Source organism: Agelaius phoeniceus, chromosome 11 (assembly GCF_051311805.1).
Source record: "Agelaius phoeniceus isolate bAgePho1 chromosome 11, bAgePho1.hap1, whole genome shotgun sequence".
NCBI classification, from domain to species: Eukaryota; Metazoa; Chordata; class Aves; order Passeriformes; family Icteridae; genus Agelaius; species Agelaius phoeniceus.
The window spans coordinates 22,989,136-23,008,244 of record NC_135275.1 but is presented as its reverse complement, the minus strand read 5'-3'; the positions used below and the strand labels follow the sequence as shown (position 1 = coordinate 23,008,244).

The window sequence follows — 19,109 nt, the reverse complement described above, 5'->3', positions numbered from 1 at the left end:
AGCTCCTTGCCATCTGTGGCTGCCAGCTGCCTGTCAGGGTGCTCGGGCCAGGCTGCAGCCTGCAGCTCCCTGCAGCTCACCTCGTGTCCTACGCAGCCGCACGGACAGCAGCATCACCTGCACCATGCCCGCCGTGGAGCTCACCACGGCTGTGCCAGTCTGCGTGCAGTTCGAGAACAAGTCTTGTGCCAGCCACAACATCACTTTCAAGTATGAGAAGAACCCGGTTATATCAGACATCAACCCCAAAAAGAGCCACATCAGGTGAGATCCTGCCCTAGCTGAGGCAGCCTGGGAAAGAGGGGGTCAGCTCCAGGTGGGAGAGGGTGGGGAGAGGGTCCTGCCAGGAGAAAGGGGCTTCTCAGCCCTGGGCTGGACAGGTATAGAGGGTGCCTTAGCTTGCTCTTGGCGTGCTCCAGGGTAACCCCAGCACGGGAGAAGAAGAGGTGTCGCACACCAGGACTGTCCATTGCTTATTTTGATGCATTTACAAGTGGAAAAATGTCAGCCTTGGTAACAATACTGTGCACACCTCGTGAGTGTTTTGGGGAGGCCCAGGTGGGGGCTCTATGAGACCCTGAGGGTTTTTCTTGGCAGTAAAACTGCTGGAGGATAAGATGCGATTTGTAATTTTGGATTTCAACCTTCCCCAAGGTCACAGTATTTAATTTTTAAAGTGTGTTGCTTTTAGTTTCACATCTCAGTGGAGTTCTCAGACTTCTGTTCCTTTGGATACCGTGGTGAAATACCACCCTCCTCACCTGTGGAGGCTGAAAAACCCAGGGCTGACTAGGAAATCTGGGAGGGCAGCAGCTGTGCCACAGGACATCGCTGAAAGCACGGCCAGGGCCGAGCAGGAGAGGCTCTGGTGGTCTGACCCTCTTGGAACAAAGCTGCCTCTCTGTTCCCGAGCACAATGCCAAGGCTGCAGGCTGTGGGAATGTTAGGGGAAAGGCAGAGCCATGACTCAGCCAGGCTTCCAACTGCTGAGTGGCAAGAGCAGTGTCTAAAAAGAGACAAGGGAAGAATGTCCTGCCTGCAGTCACAAAGGAAACCACTGCGGTGTTTCTCAGTCACCTTAGTCTGCTTCCTTGGTACTTAGAGCCGTTCCCAAATTTCAGATAATGAGGATGGCAACTGCAGGCTCTCCCCAGCCTCTGACTGCTTCAGCACATTGCTGGACTATTGACCATGAGGTGCCAATAACTTGTGTGAAAATTTAGCTGGTTCTGATTTCTTTTACCATATTGATAAAATAATCCATATAACCAAAATCTAAACTGATGCAAAATTGTACACTAGTCTGCAGATGTGAAAGGCTAGTGAGAAACTTGGATCATAACTTCCCAGTGATATCCCCAGGCTTCAGAGAACCGTGGGGCCTCGTGCCCAAAGTCACTGTGCCTGGAGTGCTCTTCAGATAACAGGACTTGTGAGTCTTGCCTGTTCCCTGGCAAATACTCCAAACAAGTCAAATGTGATATGGGGAAGGTTGATCTAGGGTGCAGATGAGTGGTGATGGTTCTCCAGCCCTTGCTCTGCCTTGTGCACATTGGAGCTGCTCATTATTCTTGTTAGTTGACTGCACAGTGGGAAGCTCATGTGTTGCAGTCCCCCCAAGCAGATTCAAAACACAGCAATTTTCACATTTTGCTCTAAATCATAACTTCCTGGAAGATGTAGGATGAGGGACGTTTCCCTCTCCAATCTCACAGCTCTGTGTGGGTTGCTGCAGGGCAGGGGCAGGGGTGAGGGCAGAGGCTGTGTCCTGGCCATCTCTTTGCAGGTCACTCACAGGGGCAGTGGCCAGGATGCCTGCTGCCTACCCTGGCATGCAGAGGCTGCTCCTCTGGACAGTGGGAAGGAGGACGGCTCACTGATGCTGGAAGAGGCTCCCCCCTTTCCACCAGAGCATCTACTCCTCTTTCCTTCCTTTCTTCCATGACATTGTGGTAGCTGTGTAGGTAGCTTCCTACTTCTGCTGTAAGTAGGAAGAAGACTTTGGCCATTGGGTCACATTTTCTGCTGAGGCAGCTTGGAAACATCTCTGAGGAAATGACAGGAGGAGGATGCAGCCCCCACATCCCACTGCTGCACTGTCCTCTGCAGTCACCCTCTCTTTCTTCCCTTCTGGCAGCGGGGGCAGGATCATCACGCTGGAAGGAAGAGGCTTTGGGCTGGTGCAGAACGTGTCCATGGCTGTGCGTGGCATCGGCAGGGAGCACACGGTGGGTGTCTGGGCCAGGTGTGGCCCCGTGGTGAGCAGGGCTGCGTGCCTGCTCCAGCTGTGAGGGTGGGGGCTCGGGCCGTGCCTCAGGGTGGGCTGGGAGCGCTCTGGTGCTGGGTTCTGACACGCTCACGCTGCTGCTTTCAGCGCTGCAAGGTGCACACTGACACGGCCATCACCTGCCCCTCTCCAGCTGCCTCCAACGTCACTGTGGGGACCAAGCCAGCCCCTGTGGATTTCTACCTCAACGGGCGCCTCTACACTGACGAGCGCTCGGCCCTGGATGAGGAGATGTACCCCGAGGAGGCCCTGCACATCAGCAAATTCAGCCTGGGCTACTACGCTGACCCCCAGTTCTCCACAGCCAAGAAGGAGAAGTGGATCAAGCACCATCCTGGCGAGCCCTTAACTCTGGTCATACATGTAAGAGGGTGGTGCTCACAGCTCTGCTTCTCTCCGCGTGCTGCCATCTCCACCCTGGGCAGCTCCTCAGCCCTAAGTACCAGCACAGGGACTGTCCACAGACACAGGGCAGAGAAAGGGGTGGATGGGAACTGGGGCAGCAGGAGCAGCTGATTTTGGCTCAGCCTGCAGCTTCTGCATCTCTCCACCCCAGGAAATGCAGCGTGGTCTGGGGATGCCTTCTCAGGCATGATGCCAGAGAGCTGCCTCGGGAGGGTGCTCTAGCAAGGGGCTAAATGAAATACTGGACATGTGGAAAAGAACTACAGTGCCCTGGCCTGAAACCAGGCAGGTGCTGCAGAAGGGCCTGACAATAGGTGTTTATTCCTGCAGAAACAGATCATTCATTCTTCTCTTTTGGCTACTGAATTCAGCTCAGCTCACAAGGAAGTTGGGGTGCAGAAGCTGATTGGCCTGGACAATGAGCAATAGTAATTCAAAGGCCATTGTTTGCTGCAGGATATCCTAATGGTTTGCAATGTGCTCCAGAAATGTGCTCCCCCTCTCTCAGGCTTTGCAGGCGCATCCCCTGGCTGTCCCCTCTGTTGTACATCCTTCCCCCCTCCCAGATGGGTGCTTACATCCTTATCTTCCAGGCACAGCAGGCCCGATCAAAAGCAGATTTTTCCAGGTTCCATGAGGGGCTTGTTCATCCTATGCCCCATGCTGAGTGAAGAATGGGAAACAGGAAAATGGGGAATGGCCTGGTTTTGGCTTTCCTGCGGAGTGCTGGAAAAATGTCCTTGGTGAGGGAAAGTCTTCCCAGGTCTGCAAAACAGCAGGGAATATGGAAAGTAAAGCAGGAAGATCGATTGCCATTCTGACTGCTATGCTGCAGCCTGACGTCCTGATTTTTTTCCTGCCTTTAGAAAGAACCTGACAGCCTGGGCCTGGAGAGCAATGAATACCAGGTGAAAATCGGCCTGATCTCGTGTGAGATCCAGATTGTTTCAGACAAAGTCATCCACTGCTCCATCAACGAGTCGCTGAGCTCCTCGCAGAGGCAGCTGCCGGTGACGGTGAGTGGGGGCTCTGCGGGCAGGGGGTCCCTGCACCCTGCGCTCCCTGCCAGCCCCAGCTCACCCTGCAGGAGGCTGCGCAGGGGAACGGTGCCCCAAGCAGGCTGTGCTGCCGCAGGGCAGTGGCCAGCAGGCTGCAGGGCCAGGCTGAGGGCTGCTCCAAGCCAGCACTGCCCGCTGAGCTCCGGCCCTGTGCCCGGGGAGGCTGCTCGGCTCTGAGAGGCACACTGAGGTCTTGGGCATGTGAGGTTTTGTCACCTGCCCTGAGTTCCTGCTCCTCATGGGATGTGTTTGGGGATTTCCTTGCAGCTTTAAGCCATTGGCTCTGCCCCAGCAGCAGAAGGGCTACGAGTGGCCATGAGAGCCCAGCCTTCACCCAGCTGGGCCCCTGACCGGGCGGGTGAGAGCAGCACTCAGGGCTTCCAAAGGCTGCTGCTTTCTTACTGCAGAGTTCAGTGTTCAGGGCTCCTGTTTCTCTTTGTGTCTGCAACTGCCCACACTTGGTTACTGTCCTGTTTTCCAGAGGGCTGGCCTGAGCTGCTGTGCTTGCCTCAGTTTCCCTCGTGTCGTACCCAGCCCGTGGCCACGCAGGGATGTGACCATGGCTCTTTGTATCTGGAGAGAAAATGCCTCCACCCCCGTGGGAGACCCCGCTGCCCTCTCCCAGTCCGTGTGTTGGCAGGGGATGGATGGGAGCCTGAGGCATGGGCAGAGAGGGCAAGGAGAGCTGGAGGCACCTGCAGAGCTCTGGAGCTGGGCTGCCCAGGAGAAAGGCACAATGCACTGCCAGTTTGCTGACAGGACTGTCCAGTTTACTGCCAGCAGTCTGAGGTCTATGAAATTCTGTTGCAAACTGGAAACATGGAAATGCAGAAGTAACAGAATTTCTTGAGTCATCTTAACAGGAATTTTAAACAGGGTAAATTTTAAATTTTTTTTTTTTTGTAAGAACTGAGAAACAGGGGAATTCCTTTGTGGAAGAAAAGGAATTTTTGAATTTGCTAGTCTTGGTGTGACATTAACCAACCATGGCAAGTCCCCAGGAAGCAGGAGAGTGATACCCAGCCCTAAATATCACAAGGGTGTTCAGAGTGCACCAGCAATGAAAGGGCAGCTAATTAATCTGCTTATATTCATACCTGTGCACCCTTACTAAACCTACAGGCATGGCTGGGGCCCTTGCCTGCCATTCCACGAGTGGCTGCTGCTTTGTCACACGTGAGAAATGGCTTTGGTGACACAGGGCAGGATCTGCAGGGGCCTTGCCTGGGTCGCACTGAGGGTTGAGTAGAGCTGTCCAGCTACACTAGAGAGACTTGTCAAGACATTCAGGCTCATCTTTGTTTATGACCAAACAGTTTAAGCATTGAACTAAACAGTAGCTGAAGGATTTTTTTCTCTGAAAAATACAAAAGGCTGAGCTGGTGAGGGAAGAAAGACTCAAAACACCTTAAGGAGTTGCCTCGTTGCAGCATTTCAGAGGGAGAAAGTGGCGATCCTGAGGCTGGGCATGTGGCTGTGAGGCTGCTGAGTAAACCTGCCCAGGTGCTCTTGCAGTGCTGTGGCTCCTGTCCCTGGCCAGCACCATGGCTCTTGGACAATGTGTCAGGGTAGAGACCAAAGCTCTCAGTGCCTGGAGCCTCCCCCTGGCAGCAGCCATGCCCTCACCAATGCTCCCAGAGCTAGGGCTGGATTTCCCTCAGGATCCAGCTGCGTGTCTGGTGGTGGAGGTGGTGGGAAGGTCCTGCTTGTGGGACAGCTTTGGTCCAGTGGCTGAGAGCTGCTGGAATTTCACCCCAATGGGCATCTTACTCAGAGGTGTTCCATGACACAGGAAATCAAGATTAATTTTGATTAATCAAATGATTAATTAAAATAATAAGATATTGGAGCTCTTCCCTACCTAATTTCAAGGTTTTTTTCTCAAGTTTCTCTCACTTCTTGTTCCTTGGGAGAAGTGAAACTCACATTTCCAGAAGCGAAAGCCTTGTGTGGTCATGAGTTTTCCTTATCAGATGATGCTGTGGAATCCTTTCATCCCAAGGGCCCAAAGAGCTGTTTGTAAACGGCACCCAGGAACTTGCCAGCCTGTGATGTGTGCTGGCCTGTTCCCTTCTGGGATCAGGAGACCCAGGGACTGAGCTCTAGTGGTTTGTGCTTGTTGTCACAAGAAGTACAGGCTGGGAGCAGAGCCAGCACCTTCTGACACCCCTTTCACTGCTTTAGCCACAAGATCATTACTCGTCTATGGTCTCGTTTATTTTTATTCCCTAAGTTTATTTGTATTTCAAGGACTTTAAAGTTTCTTAACCCTACTTCTTCTGGGTGGCAGCCATTCTGATTTGGGAGGAGAAAGGCGAGTGCAGCAGGGCTCCAAACGCTGTTCAGAGCCATAAAGAAGCTGATGATTAATGGAAGTGATTTTCTAGTAAGAGCAGCACAGGCAGCCTTGTGCAGTGCCATGGGCTCTCTAGGAAAGGGCTGTCTCTTCTGGGGCAGGTGCAGTGGGGCCATGGGACCCGCAGTTCTGCCACCAAAGCCCTGTGCTGGCACTGGGATGGGCACCACTGCAGCATCACAGCCTGCTGGGTGTGGCCTTGGCATCCCCCAGAGCACAGGAAGGGAGCTGGGCTCCCGGAGAGTGCCCAAGGTCTGGCAGTGAGGGGCACAGCCCGGCCTCCCTCCCTCCGGGCCTGGGAGGCTGCGCCAGCTCGCTCAGAGTCCGCGGGTGAAGGTCTCTGAGTGCTGCCCCGTGTCCCTCCCTGCTCCCAGCCCTTTGGCAACATGCTGCTCAGCCCCTGCTTTTCCTGCCTCCTTCTCCTTCCTCAGATCCAAGTCGGAAAGTTCAACTACACAATTGCCATGCTGCACCTTGGGGGAGGAGAAACTGCGATCATTGTCTCCATCGTTATCTGCAGCATCCTGCTGGTCCTCTCTGTTGTAGGTAAGGGAAAGAACGAGGTGTTTCCAGGCTGTGGCAAGGTTTTTCTCTCAGCATGTGGAGGTGTGAACTCTGAGTGCTGCAGTTGTGCAGTACCTGAAGCTAGTCTGGGTGCAGCAGGTATGGCACACAGCTAGTGCCAGGACACAGCTCCCTGCAGCACAGCTTTTCCTGGCTGAAACCACAGCTCAACTCTGTTACTTCAACCTGTGATATTTATAAACTTACCCTTTTCCCCAAATACTCAGTAGTTACTATAAAAAAAATAAAGAAGGATGTGAGAAACTGATCTTGGTCACAGGCATGATTGTCCCAGACCATTCTAAAGGTGCTCTTAGGCCAAGATCCTGTCATCTTGGAGCAAGCAGTGGCAGGTGCCTGGCTGAGTAGGAAGAGCAGAGCCAGCATCCTTAGCTGCAAATCTGAAGCAGGCACATTAGTGTATGTACCTGGCTGGAAGCTGTGCTGCACACTTTTGTCCTTGGGCTAGGGTCCCTCCTCATCACATGCCCAGAATGACTGCGCAGCAAGAAACCTGCTAGTTCACAGCAAGTGAGGGCTTTAGAGTAAGGATTTAATTTATTTTTAACAAAAGCTCTAATGCACCCTATTTACTAGATGCATCACCCATCATTAGAAACATATTTCTGGAGGCATGGGAAGACTGTCAGATATGAACACTGTAATACAGGTGGTAAACGTCCTCAATTCTGTATTCATTAATCAGCTGGAACACATTAATACACAGTTAAGCTGAATACCGACAGCCCAGACCTAAATTGAAGATGACAGTTACAGCACGATCATTAAATTCCAGCTGGTTCTACTTATTTACAGATAATCGACAACTGCCTGAGCAGATACCAGTCTGCTGGTAGGTGTGAAACCAACTCTGGATTTGGCTTTCTGCACTTGTGTCAGAGAGAACTGCTCTGATCCCAGTTGCAGCTGCTCCTAAGCCCGGGTCCAAAAGGCTTATTCTCTTCCTCTTTTCCAGCTCTCTTTGTGTTCTGCACAAAGAGCCGCAGAGCTGAGCGCTACTGGCAGAAAACCCTGCTCCAGATGGAGGAGATGGAGTCACAGATCCGCGAGGAAATCCGCAAAGGTAAGTCACTGTCTGGGTGCCAAGGAACCATGGCTAGGAGCAAGATGTCAGGTTAGCAGGCTTGAAGCAATTCACCTTGTGCTCTGTTAGAAGTGTATAGAACTAATTGTAGGAGAATTTCTGTGATCGCCTGTGAGTTTTTACAGGGTTTGGGAATGAGGCTCAGTGGCTGGAAGTGTGGCCCTGCCACTGTCCTGCTGCCTGGCTTGGACAAACCACTGATCTCCAGTGCCACCAGCTTCTCTGCCCTGGGACTAATGGCCCTTGGCTGTGTCAGAGGGTTACTTGAAGGTCACGCTAACCTTCCGTGTGCTTTCCTCCTGGGCGCAACAGAAACTGCAGCATGCTCCTGGTAGAGCAATGGCAGAAATGTTCCAGGTGTTGGCACCCCCCACCCCACGGTCCATGATCCTGCCACATCGGCTGACATCCTGTGCTGAGGGCACTGGGGCTCCTGGGGCAGAGGATGTTCTGTCAAGCTGGGGCAAGGTGTACAGTGTGGTGGTTAAACCCCGATGGGCTCAGAGCAAACAGCTTCAGCCCCCGCAAGGACGGGGCGTGAGGGGGCAGCGATGGGATGTGCCCTGCTTTCCAGTGCCAGCCTCTCTCGGCTGGTGGAGGACTGGGCTCTCACCATCTGTGGGTCTCTTTGTATAAGGTTTTGCAGAGCTGCAGACAGACATGACAGACCTGACCAAGGAGCTAAACCGCAGCCAGGGGATCCCCTTCCTGGAGTACAAGCACTTTGTCACCAGGACATTCTTCCCCAAAGTAAGGAGACAGCGCGTGTCACGGGCACCTCATTGCTCCCAGATATGTCCCACCCAGTTTAGGGCTCTGCTACAGGGCTTTTACAGTGTCACAAAATCATTCCACTGTTATGTATTTACTTGTCACATATTTCAACCTTAATTATCATCAAAAGTGGAGCCGCACCTCCTGGGGTGTCATACGAGATCGGGCTTGCTTGCACATGACAGAAGCTGGCGGCAACTGTCCCAGGAGTTGCTCTGGCTTGCCTGTCTGGGGCCATTGCACACCTCCTGTGAAAGAGCTCTCACACAAGCACAGTGCTGGGGTCTCCTCCTCAAGGGCTCCAGTGTCACCCCACTCCATTCAGCAGAGGCTGAAGGGTGGCTGAAGGGTGAATTGGCAATCAGGAGAGAGGCTTTTCGTCCCATGCAGGGTGTCCCCAAGCATTCCCAGCAGCTCGGCCAGTCCTCAGGAGTTCTTTGGATGTCTCTGTCTCTCCCTTCCTCCCTGTCCAGGGTTGTGTGCGTGGTGCTCCCAGTGAGAGGTCCCTTGGGCACCCAGTCCCAGTCTGTCTGCCCGGGGTCCTGCAGCAGACGTGCTGGTGCCGCCGTTCCCGTCCCCGGCTGCTCCGCCTGTGGCTGTGTGCCCTTCACTGCGGCTGTATTTCACCCCCGAGGCAGTTGTGTGTCAGTGCTGAGGACTGAGATGATGATTTATGACTGCAGAGTGTTTCATTAGTAGCTATTACTCAGGTTTTTCAGTTACCCAGTCTCCATATCTCTGCACACTAGAGGCTTTAAGATTCAGGCTGGTATATGAATGCTAGATATTTAAACATTTATCCCATCTGTTTTAAAAGTTACATATGTTGAAACACCCAGAACTCCTCTATTTTGATATAGTCTTCTGTAAAGCTTTCTCTTCTGGGAGTTTTCTAGCTGTCACATTACTCTATTTGCAGTCTCCTTGCCCTCACAGCCTTGCATCTGAGCAGACGTCTGCCTCCCCCCATCCTTGTGGTGTTTGCTCATTCAGGAGGCTCTTGCAAAGCGTTTCAAGGCTCCATAAGCCAGCCCCGTGCATGTCTTTGGAATGGGTGGCTTTAGTCCCAGTGGCATGTCTCCCCATCTTATTCCCCTGAGGTGCACAGCCCACAGTGCCCTCCCCTAACGCTGTGCTTGGTTGCAGTGTTCCTCTCTCTACGAGGAGTGCTACATCCTGCCATCCCAGCAGCTCAGCTCGCAGGTGGGCTCCCAGGTCCAGGAAACACATCCTCTCCTGGTGGGGGAGTGGAAGGTGAGTAACCCACTAGCAGAACCAACACTTTTGGGTGTGGCTAACCATTAACACAGACCAGCATGGATCAGCTTTGGCTGGCTGCAGAAGGCAGATCTGTGAATCTGCTCTTGTGTGGAGAAGCGTTGGCCTGGGATCCTTCCTGGCTCTGTAACCCCGAGGCTGCAGTAAGGTCTCCCTAGAACTTCTGAAAGCTGACCAAACCCAGCCCTCTTCACCTCTCCTTGTACAGCCACTAATGGTTTTGTTAGCCCTCAGCCGCACTTGCTCCATCTGTCTCGTAGTGGGGAGGCCCAAACTGGCCACAGTGCTCCAGGTATCCTCAGGAGTGCTGAACAGAAAGGAATGGCCACTGCCACTGGCCCAGCTGGTGTTCCTTGCCAGCAAAGCTGCTGGCTGTGTCAGGTAGAGGGAAGAAGGGCTCTTCTATGTAGTATCTCTGTGCTCAGTAGGGGTGTCCCTGCCATCAGGAGGGATAAAATGTGGAGGAAAACAACGAGCAGGGTTTTCTTAATCTGCCTTCTAAATTTTTGTTCAGATCCCTGAGAACTGCAGACCCAACATGGAAGAAGGAATTTCTCTGTTCTCCACCTTACTCAACAACAAGCACTTTCTCATCGTATTTGTCCATGCTCTCGAGCAACAGAAGGACTTTGCTGTCAGAGACAGGTACAAGCTTCAGAACCAAAGACTTGTCTGGGACTGTGTGTTTCAGTGGATGCTTGAGTCACACTAGCCTACACATTTCTGCTAGAGATGGGTGGCCATAAACCCTGTAGAGCACTCACTGATTTGGCTTACCAGTAAGAGTGTGCAAGCTGACCTGAGGTCCTGCAGCATTGAATGAAGGTTAGAACTTCTAACACCATTAAGAAGGCTCATGAAGATTGTCTGAAAGACTGCCTTTGTGTGTTGGGTATTTTAGTGCCAGTCAGCACTTCAGTCTCGTTGGATTGGGGCTTGAGTCCTGTATCATTCTCTGTTTCAGGTGTAACCTGGCCTCCCTGCTTACTATTGCACTGCATGGGAAACTGGAGTATTACACCAGCATCATGAAGGACCTCTTGGTGGATCTAATAGATGCTTCAGCTTCCAAAAACCCCAAGCTTATGCTGAGGAGGACAGAATCTGTGGTGGAGAAGATGCTCACCAACTGGATGAGCATCTGCATGTACAGCTATCTCAGAGTAAGAGAACCAGTCCCTGCTGTGGTGGGAGCAGGGATGAGGGATGCAGGGGGTAGCCTAGGACCTGACACTTGCTAGCAGTGCCACTCACATGGTCACTAACACTTGGCAAACTGAATGATTCAGGTGTAGGAAAGCAACCTGAAGTTCAGTTGCTTCTCCAGTTCTGCCCAGGATTTTGGTGAGCTCAGTCTTCATGGTAGGCCAGAGCACGGATCAATATTTTCACTGTGCTTGAGAAGAGCCATAGGGGACTGAAAAATAAGCAGAGTGGCTGGAGGTTTTGGGGCCCACGTGGTTTTGTGCTGTTTCTGTGACCAGCTGGCACAGCCATGCTGGCCAGTCATTGTGTCTGCCCCGGGAGGCTCAGAATGGCTCAGGGGCTGCTCTGTATCAGTGCCCACTGGTGTGTGGGGCCTCTTATGCAGAGGCATCCTCGTGGTTCTGCACAAATCTGAGCAGGAGAGGTGGGGTGTCTGTCCCAGAAGGCTGAGGTCTTCTCTCGGTAATGAGCAGGAAAATGTTTGGCATCTCAGAGCCATCAGCAGTCCATCTGCTCAGTGCTTTATCTCCAACATTTGCCAGTTCTGTTTGGAATTCCCCAGAAGAATTGAGCAATAACTTAATTGATTCCACAGCAGTTAATTGGAGGATACCCCATTATGCCCACGGGAAGAGCCTTGAAAAAGCCTTTGAAAAAATCTCTTTTCCCAAAGTGTTGTCTACATCCACAGAAGTGGTTCTATATTGTCTTCTTACATATTGTGATGTCTTCTGATCCCAGATGATCACTTTTTTTCCTAAAGCCAGTGGTTTTGTAGTTCATAATCTTTCATTCTAGCCGACACAGTTAGCCAGTCTAATAAAAGAAGAGTTACATGAGTGGATGAGGATGACTGTGCCAGTGTAGCCCAGCTATCCAGCCTGTAAGGATAGAAAAGAGGAAATTAGTAAATTTTTTTTAATCTTCAGATTTTGTGCCTGTAGTTAACCACTGGAGAAAAAAAAGTGCTGATTTTCCCTTTTGGGGAGGGAGACCACATGTGAGGCATCTGATCCAGCTCCAGCTTGTGCTAAAAATGGACATTGTGCAAGAAGGCTTTCCCAGGGAAAAAAGAAAAAGAGGAAAGTGGAGCCTTATCACGTGGGCCTGAAGGCTTGAGCACATTACACGGCTCACTAATGGAGAGGAGCTCCGCACTCAGCACCGGGTGGGAGCTGCCCATTCCTGCAGGCTGGTCTGGGGCCGGGGGCTGTGGCCATGCCCGGGGGGCTGTGGCCATCCCCAGAGCTGGGCAGTGCTGCTGTGGGCTGTGGGCTGTGGGCTGTGAGCTGTGGGCTGTGAGCTGTGACCTGTGGGCTGTGAGCCGTGGGCCGTGATCTGTGGGCTGTGAGCTGTGAGCCATGGGCTGTGAGCTGTGAGCCATGGGCCGTGACCTGTGGGCTGTGAGCTGTGAGCCATGGGCTGTGAGCTGTGACCTGTGAGCTGTGGGCTGTGACCTGTGAGCCGTGGGCTGTGACCTGTGGGCTGTGAGCCGTGGGCTGTGAGCCGTGGGCCGTGAGCCATGGGCTGTGACCTGTGGGCTGTGAGCTGTGGGCTGTGAGCTGTGAGCCATGGGCTGTGACCTGTGGGCTGTGAGCTGTGGGCTGTGAGCCGTGGGCCGTGACCTGTGGGCTGTGAGCTGTGAGCCATGGGCTGTGAGCTGTGAGCTGTGAGCTGCCTTCCCCCAGCCCGCAGAGGAAGGACGAGAACAGGGTATGGTGGGAGCAGGGCTGTGAGGTCCTGTGAGGTGACTGGGTCCTTTGCAGAGCTGCTGGGCTGCTGGCTGAATGTGCATTTTCATCCACCTGCAGCAGGTTCTTGGCAGGGGCTAAGGCTACACACTGTTTGCAGTCCCCTGCAGGCTCCCATGCCCAGCCTGGAGCTATGGCATTGCAGAGCACTGCTGCAGCCTCTTTCCCATCTCTGAAAGCAAATGCACAATGAAGTTGATTTCCAGGAGACTCTGATATCTCACATGCTCCACAGTGAGAGAGGGATCAGAGGCGACACTGAGCTGCTCCTGAAATGCGAAAAGGGAAAATAATTGATCAGACAGGAGTGTCTGGAGAGAAAATTTATCCCAGGTGACACAAGCCCAGCTGTGCAAAGGGACAGGAGCTTGATGCAGATCAGCAGAGCTGGCATCTTCCCCACCACACAAAAGAGGATGGAGCTGCTGTGGTGGAACAGACAGCACCTCCTTCCACACGGCTGGTGTCAGCTCAGGGCTGTGATGTAAATGGCAGCGATAGCCAAAGGCCTCCCATGTGCCTTGTGTTCCTAAGGATCAAACTCTGCTGCCTTCAGAGAGGCATTTCTTGGTTAAAAAGAAGGCTTGCCTGCCTGTAGCTCTGCTCTGTCAGACATGTGATGATGGGCCTGGTTTTCATTCCTGAATTATCCCCATTAATCACAATGTCTATTTGAAACAGCTGCTGTGAAAGTCCCCGCCGTTGTGCAGTGGAAAAATTCCAAGTGCTTGTATTTTCCCTTGTAAGTCAACGCTACATGCTCAAAACATTTGTTTCACATTAATGCTCTGCCTAACAGCCCGTCCATTTGTGTTTTGGGGGAAAATGATTTGAAGGAGCTGTCTTCAGCTGGGAAGGAGCTGCTGGCCACAGGCATTCATGGCCTGCACATGTGGAGGGCACCTGAAGGCGATGGAGTCCACTGGCAGGGGCTGGCTCAGTGTGGGAGGGGTTGGGATGAGCTGGCAGGGGCTTGCTGCGAGGCACGGGGGCTCAGAGGAAACTTGCAGCATTTGCACAATCAAAGCAGAACTCTATGGCTGCAGAACTGAGTGAGAATCGTAGATGAAATGGTCCACGTCTCTACTTTGTGCTACAGTTTTGGTGGAAAAAGCTTTAAAAGAAAGCCTTCTCCATGAGCTACCATGGTACCATTGTGCCTGGCTCCTAACAGGGGTTAAAGGAAAAGTAGGGTTCTGGAATTTGGCTTTTATGTCTGGGTCCAAGCTTACCCAAGTTTTGCATGTGGGATGGAGGTTTGGTTCTTCACAGAATACAAACAGATAATTGTCCCAAAATTAGCAGACGCTTGGGATAAGCAGCTGTTTTCTGTGCTGTTCCTACCCTAGGCTCACCAAAACATTTTGGAAATGGCTGTAGTGTGTTCCTGGGAGGACATCTATAATAACTTGTCAGAATTGTGTTAATAGGGCAGCAGCATGTGAATCCAGTCTGTGCTCTAAACCTTTTTGTTTTCCCAAGCACATAAAAATGAAGCCCTCCCACGCTCCGTGTGCGTGGAACAGTTCAAGTCCTGCCAGCCTGAACTGTGCTTTCCATTACTGCAGTTATTTCAGTGCCCTGGGTGGCTTTAAAGGCCCATAACAGTTCAGTCAAAAATGAAAATGAAGTCTCATTAAAATACATTCACAATAGGAGGAAAAAAAGGCCCCAGACTGTGTTTTTTCAAGTATTTTTTTGTCCTGAATCAGCACTGATCTCTTCTGGTTAAACTTCCTTTCTCCTAACTAGCCAAGTCCAAAGACAGTTTTGATTCCTTTCCAGATGAGTTTTCCGAACGATGCTGGAGGTTTCACAAGTTTGCCATTTTATCTCTAGTCCCTGCCTGCCAGCCCTTCTTTCCCCGCTTTGAAATTCGCTGTCTGATTAGCACTTTTGCAGATTTCCATGAAATCCCACAGTTCCTGAGCCTGAAAGCCAAAAAGCCAAACAGAAATAGCATCTCGGCGGTGGAGCGCTGTGTGCAGTGGAGCTGTGTCCCCTGTGGGGACGTTTGGCCTGGGCTGCCCGTGCACCCTGCAGGGTCTGCAGGGACCCCCAGCTCCCCGGCTTCCAGGGCAGCCTCGTGTGACAGGAGGGTGCCCCAGGGCCAGCCCTGACCCGCTCAGCCCATGCTCATTTCCACCCATAACAGCTCCCATATCAGTAGGACTCGCCCTTTTTTAAGGTTTTTGGAGACACTGCAGTCTCCCTGTGGCTGGAGCTGCCCATGGCGGGGATGGGAAGGCTCCAGAGCCCAGCCCTGAGTTTAGCCTCAGGTTTGTCGCCGTTCACATGTGACACAAAGAGGGTTCCTGTTGGTGGCATGGCCAGTGTCAGAGACTGATGACTCTGTGTGCGGGGCCAGCCAGTGGTGTCCTGCAATTTGCAGTATGAGGGCAGTGGTACTGCAGCCCGAGGAGGTCTCCATGTCAGTGTTGTCCCCTTGTTACATCTTGCTTCTGCCTTTCTCTCCAAAATGAACTCTTTGTGTCTTCTGCACATTCTTCACTCCTTGCAATGCTCAGCTTCTCCACTTCCTGAGTCCACACCTTCCTCTACATTCTGAAAGCCATGCCTTCCTGCATTCCAGCACCCACAGCCCTGCTCTGAGCCCATTTTGTGTTGCTTGCTCACAGGAGCATTGCAGGAATCATTAAACCCCTGCAGTAGACCCAGGGAGCTTCCCAGTATTCATGAAGTTACCCTTGACAAGGAAGTGAATTGTGAGTGCCCTGCTGGCACAGACGGCGTGTGCCCACTGACAGCCCTGCTCTATCACCCTATCATCAACCGCACCAAATGCAGCGCATCCAAATTGACATCGAACTAATTGCTTTAGCAATTAGCAATTTTATAGGGCAATTAGAATAAAAGAATCACCAAGTTTTAATTAAGAAGCAGATTGAACAGGATTTAGCAGTTCCTAGCTGAGAAATATCAGAACCGTGGGGTATCTGTTGTCTTGAGCAGGCTCTCAGATGGCAGGCCTGTGTGTGTGCAGGGGGGAGGCTCAGAATACATAAATGTGCAGAATTTGCACTTGCCTCTTTGGAAGGAAATTGAACGTGAGCATTAGGGAGAATGGGATGTACTCTAACACTGAAGAGTTCCTTAAGAAAATAGCTTGTGTTTCCCTTGCACATCAGTGCAGCAGGCAGAAGTGGCTCAGAAATTTGGCATTAAACTGCGTAGCTGAATCACATCAGAAATAGCTGCTCCCTGTTATATTTTTTGTTCTTGCTGCAGGAGTGCCACAGTTCACCTCTCTCCCATGAACTTAGGTTTGATGAATGTAAGGAGTTAAATGGTGTGTTTGCCTGCTGTCACATGGGAACAGCTTGTTGACCTTGATCCTCTGTTTTGCTGTGATGAGGGCTCTGCTGTGGTATGAGAAGTATGAACACTGGTTCCCAGAGCCACAGGCCCAGACTGTGGGCTCACTCCCATGGAGTTCAGTTCAAGTCAGGCTGTGCAATGAGGGGTTTGCCTGACATGTTCATTAGAAAGCTGGATGCCCAAATATCTCTGTTCTTGGATTTTTGTGCACACCAGCCCTGTCTTGTCCTGCTGAGTGCAGCATGTTGTACAGTCTGCACCCTGTCAGATTGCAGGAAGCATCTCTGTAGCACAGTATGCTAGATTCTCCCTGTTCCTGTGTAATTCACATGTAAATTAATGCACATTTGCATTTTGCTGAGTATCATGTGTGCACGTCCCTGCTCAGCACAGCCGTGCATATGCCCCTGCCTTCTGAGCAGCACCCCAGCTCTGCCCCTGAGATAGCACAGGCTGGCACAGCCCGTGGTGGCACTCCACAGCTCTGGTGCTTGCTGCAGAACTTGGATGGGGTATGTTGATGCTGACAGCTACAGCATCCCCAAAAATGGCCTGCGGCTGTTGTTGGCTGTTGTGTCCTCTTCCCCATCTGCGCTGTCATGTTGCCACAAGTCTGAAAACTTCTGAGCAGCCTCAGAGAGAGGCAAGTGGGAGTTGGGAGGCAGTGGCCCCCACCAGGTGTTTGCAGCACCAGGGGTGGACCAGTCCTGCTCCCCGGTGTGCAGAGGCACCTTCACTGTCCACACAAAGCCTGTCCCTGCTGTGTTGCTGATGGACCTGTCACAACCAGGTCCAGTGTGCTGACTTGGTCTTCTTTCCTTTCCCCAGGAGACAGTTGGAGAGCCCTTCTTCCTGCTGATCTGTGCCATCAAACAGCAGATTAACAAGGGTTCCATCGATGCCATTACAGGGAAGGCCAGGTACACCCTCAACGAGGAGTGGCTGCTGAGGGAGAACATAGAGGCAAAGCCGAGGGTGAGTAGCCATGTGCTGGGGCTTCCCCAGAGCTGGGCTGAGAGGGAGCTGCCATGCTCACAGCGTTTAGGTCTGCACCGCTGGTGAGAGGAGGACGCACCCAGACAGAAAGAGGAGAGGATTTCTTATAGAAAGAGTTGCTCTCCTTGCCCTGCAGCTTTGGGCTGCAACTGAGGCAATAGCTGTGCCTCCCTGGTCTCCGAGCGGGTGTCTGTGGCAGCCTGTAGCCCCTCACAGCTGCCTGTCTTGCTGTCCAGGAGCTCTCAAGGGCTCCATACACTGCAGCAGACCCATCCTACAGCAGGCTCAGCGCTGGTTAAGCAGTGGAGCATGTCCCGTTGCATCAAGCAGAGGCTGAGCAATGAGCTTTGGTGGTCCTGTTAATCGCCAGTTGGAGCCAAGCAGCTGAGGACACGGCTGGTAATGGGGGCTGACCCTTCCTCCTGCCTGTGGTGGTCAAACCCCATTACCAAGACAACATGAGATGGGGCTGCTCTGTTGCTCCCTGTGTTCTCCCACCTTGGTCAACAGAGCCCTCAGTCCCTGAGGCTGTAAATCAGTGCTTCTCATGCTGTAAAGCATCGATGGCCACATTAGTTCAGCCTGATTTCCATCAGCATGGGGCCCAGGGCGCACCAACCAGAGCTGTGCAGACACCACAGGTTCCAAGCATTCTTGGGAGCCAGCAGAACCAGGCAGATTGTTCCTAACACAGCCTCTCCCTGCAGAACCTCAACGTCTCCTTCCAAGGCTGTGGGATGGACTCCCTGAGTGTCAGAGCCATGGACACGGACACACTGAGTCAAGTGAAAGAGAAAATTCTGGAGGCCTTCTGCAAGAACGTCCCCTACTCCCAGTGGCCAAGGGTGGAAGACGTTGACCTCGGTAAGGACCAGGTGCAGGGGACCAGCCACTCTGTAAAAACAGGTGAAGCACCTGAGGTTGTGCAGCAGCTGTTGGTGCCTGTCAGAGCAGTGGGTGAAGCAGCACGGACAGGAGGACAGACACCAGGGCAGCCATGCAGTCCCAGACCCCCTGGCCCCTGCCTCCTTCGGGCTGGGGTCTCACTTCTCCCCTCTCTGTGTTCAGAGTGGTTCGCCACCAGCACTGACAGCTACATCCTGCGGGACCTCGATGACACCTCGGTGGTGGAGGACGGCAGGAAGAAACTCAACACGTTAGCACATTACAAGGTAAAGCTAGACCCCTCAGGGGAGCCCTGCCTCCCCGAGCCTGCCTGGCCTCCAGGGCGAGCTGCGGTTCCCCTCCAAAACGGGATCATCAGGAACAAGCAGAGAGGTTGCCATAGCTCCGTGAGAGCTTCCAGGGAATAGACATCTGCCCTGGCGAGAATCTCGTTAATATTGCAACACACAGAAACTAATTAACACTCTTCATGCAAAACAAGTTATTACTGACAACAGAAAGAGGGGGGGAAAAGCTTTTATTCCCAAGGGCCACCAGCCTGGCTGATTAGTATCACTGTGCTCTTGATCCACACTCCTGCTGAAATTGCAGCTACAACTGTCAGTGCCTGAGAGCAGGGGCTGGGGATACCATTGAGGAAGTGAGGCCAAAAATATGAGGAAACATGGTGAATCAGATTGTTTTCTTGACTGTTTTTCTGTTTAAAATTAAATGGAACCAGAAATACTTAACGATTTTCATATTCCCTGGTATGCCTGGAAGCGTAATCCTCCCTGGTGTGTAGCCGTGCCTGGAAAACAGAAGTGGAGCCGAGTGCTCATGGCGTGGTTATCGGGGCAGCAGCCGTGCCGCTGGCACGCTGCCCCCAGCACAGCGGCTGCGCCAGCCCCGCCGTGCCACCACCCCTTCTCCCCTTTGGGGAATGGCAAACCAGCCCCTGCACAGCCAAACTCTCCTTCCTTTCCAAATTACCTGGTGTCGACATCCAAAAATGTACCTTAGATGCGTGTATTTGCCCAATTCCCATTGGGTTTGAGAACCTCACTGTCTCGTAATTGTACTGAAAATTCCCTTTCCACATAAT

General features: G+C 52.4%; 1 protein-coding gene across 2 annotated transcripts in view; it reads left to right on the top strand.

The window, feature by feature from the left end:
- The window catches only part of PLXND1 (plexin D1), a 67,721-nt gene that overhangs the window by 37,530 nt on the left and 11,082 nt on the right, over positions 1 to 19,109 (top strand). For both annotated transcript variants that reach the window (XM_077184706.1, XM_054639952.2), the window contains exons 16-28: positions 97 to 264; positions 2,138 to 2,228; positions 2,375 to 2,650; positions 3,559 to 3,708; positions 6,538 to 6,652; positions 7,647 to 7,754; positions 8,413 to 8,525; positions 9,696 to 9,803; positions 10,342 to 10,472; positions 10,792 to 10,990; positions 16,952 to 17,098; positions 17,827 to 17,983; positions 18,188 to 18,291. In XM_077184706.1, coding sequence (XP_077040821.1) covers positions 97 to 264; positions 2,138 to 2,228; positions 2,375 to 2,650; positions 3,559 to 3,708; positions 6,538 to 6,652; positions 7,647 to 7,754; positions 8,413 to 8,525; positions 9,696 to 9,803; positions 10,342 to 10,472; positions 10,792 to 10,990; positions 16,952 to 17,098; positions 17,827 to 17,983; positions 18,188 to 18,291 — 1,867 coding nt within the window. The remainder of the gene's footprint in view (positions 1 to 96; positions 265 to 2,137; positions 2,229 to 2,374; positions 2,651 to 3,558; positions 3,709 to 6,537; positions 6,653 to 7,646; positions 7,755 to 8,412; positions 8,526 to 9,695; positions 9,804 to 10,341; positions 10,473 to 10,791; positions 10,991 to 16,951; positions 17,099 to 17,826; positions 17,984 to 18,187; positions 18,292 to 19,109) is intronic.